This window comes from Trachurus trachurus (genome assembly GCF_905171665.1).
Source record: "Trachurus trachurus genome assembly, chromosome: 3".
Classification (NCBI taxonomy): domain Eukaryota; kingdom Metazoa; phylum Chordata; class Actinopteri; order Carangiformes; family Carangidae; genus Trachurus; species Trachurus trachurus.
In genome coordinates this window covers 33,775,412-33,780,996 of record NC_139893.1, presented here as the reverse complement: position 1 = coordinate 33,780,996, position 5,585 = coordinate 33,775,412, and the positions used below count along the sequence as shown (strand labels likewise).

The 5,585-nt window shown below is 47.2% G+C and overlaps 1 protein-coding gene across 1 annotated transcript; it reads right to left on the bottom strand.

Moving 5' to 3' along the window:
- Positions 1–2,428: 2,428 nt before the first annotated feature.
- fgf3 (fibroblast growth factor 3) lies at positions 2,429–4,575 on the bottom strand (the record flags this gene model as incomplete). The annotated part of the gene is made up of 3 exons (XM_083992782.1): positions 2,429–2,848; positions 3,519–3,622; positions 4,329–4,575. 3 exons carry the CDS (start codon positions 4,573–4,575, stop codon positions 2,429–2,431), a joined length of 771 nt encoding a protein of 256 aa, XP_083848908.1.
- Between the last annotated feature and the right edge of the window lie 1,010 nt (positions 4,576–5,585).

Below are 5,585 nucleotides of genomic sequence, written 5' to 3'. Positions count from 1 at the left end.
GCAGCCGCAGCTCTGACACACTCATGTATTTCATGAATGAACAGGACCGACACCACTCTGTTCATTCACTCGACCCGTGTTCTTATTTTAAACTGACACCGTCCTGACACGTCTCACTTCCTGCTGCAAGTTAGACTCCACCCACAAACCCCTCATCAGTCGTTGCAAACAAACAAAACACACAGAGGCTTGACACACGTTCAGTCAGACTGAGTGATGTTCTCCTCTCAGTCCTCCGGCTAACCGTCCAATCAACACGCAGCCGGAAGAACATGATCTGATGAGTCTGATTGGCTGTTGAGCTTTTTGCTAGAATCTCATTCTGCACCTTCAGTTGCCGTTCAAACCGTGTCACGTGACAGAATTTCAAAATAAAATTGTTCTGTTTTATATGACTTTGTGTTTCTTAAAGCTGTCGCTCACAAGTTAGACCACGGACCCCCCCCATTGGACAAAATTTTGAAACAAAAATTCACAAATATTTGCTCTGAGACTGAATTACGTTACTTTTTTTTTAGTCAATGTACGATCAAATTACGTACTTTACATAAATTACGTATTTTTGCTAGAAATTTCTGGCAAAAATTGTATATTTCTGAAAAAAAAAAAAAAAATTGGGGACCCCCTTGAACCCTCTCAAGGACCCCTGGGGGTCCCTGGACCATACTTTGGGAACCACTGTCTTAAAGGATAAAGTAAGGCCACTACAAAAACCTCTTTGTTACTCAAATTTCACATGTCACAGTCATGACTGTTTCCATAGCAATGGCCAGTCAGTTGTAAAGATGCTAGTTGGCAAAATGTTAGCTAGCACGGTGGTAACTTAAAGCATGTGAGAGACGGATGCAGGTCCAGGGCCTGATCAGAGGACTGGAACTCACACTGTTTCTGTAGCAACATAAAACAACGATGAAGTCTGCAGGAATCATGTCAGTGTTTCTTCTGTTGATATTCACAGATCAGTGTTTGGGACTGACCCCTCCCACATGAGCACACACTATAAATAATGATTTTATACGTATTGAGCTCACTGCCACCTTAGATGTGGTTTTGGGGTTTAAATAGAAAACAGAAGGGTCTTCATAAATCCCTAAGACTGACACCAGCGTTCAGCAGAGTGGTCCGCACACAGAACCTGAACCTTTCGACGGAGGGGAACGCCGCTGCTGATGAATTTTACATTGACGGACAACTTTGTCTTTTCTGCTCTGCAGCAACAGATGGTCACTTTAACAAATGAGCTGCAGAGGGGAGAGAGGGGTAATGTCACTGAGGGGGGAGGAGGGGAGTAGTGCACTAAATGCACAAGTTGTAATAAACCTGGCGTAGCGGCCACACCTGTCGGCTGCAGCTCTCCACAGGAGGAATGTGGGTCCGGAGTGAAGGCCCAACATGGGTCGTTATATCGGAGCACATGTGTTATAGTTGTGAACTGTAATGAGAAAATATGACATAACCCTCAGGTCTGTCGGCGAACTGACAGTGTGTTAGTGTTAGTTTAAAGAAGTATTAACCGAAATGTAAATCTGGCCCGATCATTCGAAGCAGATGTGCTCAAAACACAAACATCTGTATATGATTAAAGGAGCACAACTGTTTAACATGTGGGGTTAAAAACAAAATGTCCTGTTGTGAGTTTCAGGCCGTGACTGAAACAAACAGAGAAACTCAAGAACGTGACCTTCAGTTACCTCTGAGATACAAACGTATGCTTTAAAGAAATGAGAGCAAAATGTTTATTAAATGCTGCTGTCGGCTTTTTTGCAAGTAAAAAAAACAAAAAAAAAACAACAATTGTGATTGGGATCATGTGTCTGTGTAAGGGATTGTGTTGGTGGTGTGATGAGGGAACACCATCTCCAGTGTTTTTTATCACGGAGGAACAGTCAGATGTGAAGTGTGAGTGGACAAACAGTGACACAAATATAGCAACACTGGTAAAATGAAGAAATAAGTCGTATCAATAACTTAACACCAAATCAAGAAGTCAGGGATCAAATAAATATTTTTCCTTTAGTTTACAGACAGTAGACGATCACAGCTCGCTCTGCTTCCTCGTGTGAATCTGACAAAAAGTGCTTTTCAGTGTGAAGTCCTGTCTTCACCGCGGCCACGTCCGTCAGCACCGAGTCCATCTCATAGAGTCACTGTACAAGCACTTTATACAACACAGGGCGGAAGCTTCCCACATTACTAAATAGAAGATTATACAGCTTGTGTGTGTGTGTGTGTGTGTGTGTGTGTGTGTGCGTTAAAGAGGCTACGTCTGTCCCAACACTTGGCCTCAGGTCTTTTCTTCCTCGTCTCTGAATGTTTCTTTTTCTTTGTGCGCTGAACAACAAAAACCTCCACTGATCCAGAACGCCAGAGTCTCCACAGCCCCCCCTCCCCTCCCAGCCCCGATGAGTCCAGATCCTGGTCTATATACTCAGTCCTCTGCTGCCGGTCGACCTCGGCCTTTCCTGGCACGATGTCGGCGTCTTCTGCGTTCGGTGCGGCTGCCGTGGCGGCGCGTGTGGTGGTGGTGTGCGCTCTGACTGTCTCTGAGCCTCCTCACCATCTCGTGGTCCTTGTTGCCCAGCACCCGGGGCAGGAAGAGCGAGGCTTTGTCCGTGCTTCTGGTCTTGAAGCCTCTCCGTGGCCGTCCCTTGCCGTTGATGGAGACGTACCACTGGCGTTTGGCGCTGGCTCGCCGCTTGTTTCCGCTGCCTCCGCCTCCTCCTACGCTGCTGCTGCCGCCGCCCCCTGGTGGCAGCGCCTGCTCGGTGGAGTGGTGGCGGGAGGCGTAGGTGTTGTACCCCAGCTCGTGGATCCGCTCCACAAACTCACACTCTTTGTTGAACACTTCCTGGGGAGAGACGAGGAGGAGGAAGGAAACAGTCAGCCACATTTGTCAGGCAGCTTGCAGCATGTTTTTTTGATTCAGGGGGGGACAAACTCTCAAAGACACCCAGTGTTTCCGCTCTGCTCCCACCACCAGCCCCTCTGACACCCCACACCACACCACACCACACCACACCACACACCGCACCATGCAGCAGCCTCACCGTCCCACTCCACATAAACACTGGATTCACAGGAGAGCAGGAAACACACATCTGAGGACTTTAAAGGGATAGTTCAACATTTTGGCACAAATTGGCCTATTGCCATAATCCCTATAGTTTTAGGAGGAGGTTCATTATCATTAATAATCGGTGCAAGCTGTTTTTCGTGGTGAATGTGCAGGTCACAACTTCTCAACGAGGAAGTTTGGAGTTGTTGGATTGTGTATTTGATGAGTTTGATGAGGGAAAGGCGAAAATACCATACGCCTCTGTTGTGTTGGCTGAGCAGCTCACGCCTCTGCCCCGCCGATCTCAAAACAACATGCACCGATAATCAAAGGTAATGAACCCCCTGCTATGACTATGGTGATGGGCCAATTTGCAAAAAATGTTGAACTATCCCTTTAACCTGCGGCCTGTGATAAAGAGGAGGAAGACCATGTGGATGAAGGTGATGGAGTCTGTACCCACCGATGCATACAGCCGGCCCTTGGCGTTCATGGCCAGGTATCTGTCAGAGAAAAGCCCTTTAATGGCCACGACGCCCACATCCACGGCCGTGATCTCCATGATGCCTGAAACACACAGAAACCAACTTTTACATGACGTCACGCGGAGGACTACTAGACTAGACACGTGCTCATTATCATTTACAGCTGATGTGTCGGTCAGTGATGTGTATTGCCGGTCAAATGGAGCACAACACATCAGAAACTAATCGACTCTTAAACAAACAAACGGTTGTCAAAGGAAATGAATTCATTTCCGCTCCAGTTGAAACCTGTTCGCGCCTCGTTCCGTTTATTGTCTCTTTTAATCAGTGTTTGATTAATTGGTTAATCAGCGGCCTATTGACACACTCTAATGGCCCTGATGAGATAAACACATCTGACAGGATGTTAACAAGATACTTGTAATAGGGATTTATGCTACTCTCTCTCCTTCACACACACACTGACAACGAAATTCTGGAGATCCTTATAAATTAATGATATCAAACTGGTTATAATCTCTAATTAGGATAAACGTTAAATATTAAAGTTTATTAAAAATGTTTAACGCGTTTATTCTAAAGTTAAACTTTAATTAAGTTTAATGTTTTAAAAGTTAATGTTAATGTTAAAAGTTTTAATTTAATTAAAGTCATTTTTTCTCTTCAAATTTTCCTCCCTCTCTCTCATACACACACAGACACACACAGACACACGCTGATCCTGTCACATCAGCTCAGCTCGTGATAATCACCGACGCTTTTCTGTGCGTAAAAGTGTCTGTACTCACTCAGCGGGTTGTTTTCCTCCAGGGAACCGTCTATTTTCCCGTTAGGGTGGATCTGTAAATGATATTTAGTGGCGCAGTAGAGTTTCCTTCTCCTCGGGGCTCCTCCGAGGTGTTCGTACACTCCTCCGCGACCCCCGGCGTCCCTCCGCTGCCGGGGGTCGCAGTAAGCCTGGCCGGGGGCGCAGCGGGCCCGGGCTCTAACGGGATCCAACAGGCTCAGCAACACCAGCAGAGGTATCATCAGCATTGTGGCATGGTCGGAGAGCGACGACTGCGGCGAAAAATAACTAAATAACTCCCGTGCGGCTCTCGGGGTCCCATTAAAGTTGTCGGGGGTCCGGGGCCCCCACGACGCTGGAGAGCTCCGTGGAGTGGACGCCGCTGATAATGCAGAGCCGCTGATGCCCGAGGTGGGGATCCGCTCCTCTGCTGCTGCTGCTGCTGCTCCAAGTCCCTCCTGCGGGTCTGACTGACTGAGAGCCTGAGCTCAGACCGAGCGCTCATATAAAAGAAGCTTGTGGCGACAATAGGCTGAACTCCGACCAATTGATACAAAGGAAAGGGGGAGGCAAAGGTATCAGCCCTGTGTGAAGCGAGAGGGACTGCGGCGTGGATAAAATTACACAGTGGCTGAGCGCGGAGCAGCTCTCTGTTCTCTGAACGCCTCCTCTGAAAAAATGTTCCGAAAAGAGCAATTAGACAAATTATACAGGTGGGCTGAACCCGCGTCAGCCTCTGCGACAGGTGAGTGACGCGTCTGACAGAGAGAGAGACGTCCCAATGGTCAGGCTTAAAAAAACAAAAACAAAACAAACTTAAAAAAAGAAAAGAAAAAGCAAATCAGCAAACTGTTGAATCCTTATATTTTAGCCAAGTCACATTTATTTTATAGAGGAGGGAAAAAAGGGGCAAATAATAAAATCATTAAAGCCTCAGAGGATGGGATCAGAATAAAAGACTGAAAACAAACCAGCACACTCTGACAAAACAAAAACCACATCAAGTGCATCTAAAGTCTAAAGAATAAAAGTGCGTCTAGAGCCTGGGCTGAGGGAGGAGGGGATGGGGGGGATGGAGGGGTGGTGGTGGGGGGGCTGGCTGGCTCTACAGCCATGCAGGAGTGTAGTCTGAGCCTGCCCAGGGAGTCGGTGGGGAGCTGAGGGTCCAGGTCCAGGTGGAGTAATGATCTGAGGCCTTTCATCTTGACTGGATTATGTGTAATGGAGTGAAGCTGTGATCATCTGTAGGAATCAACAG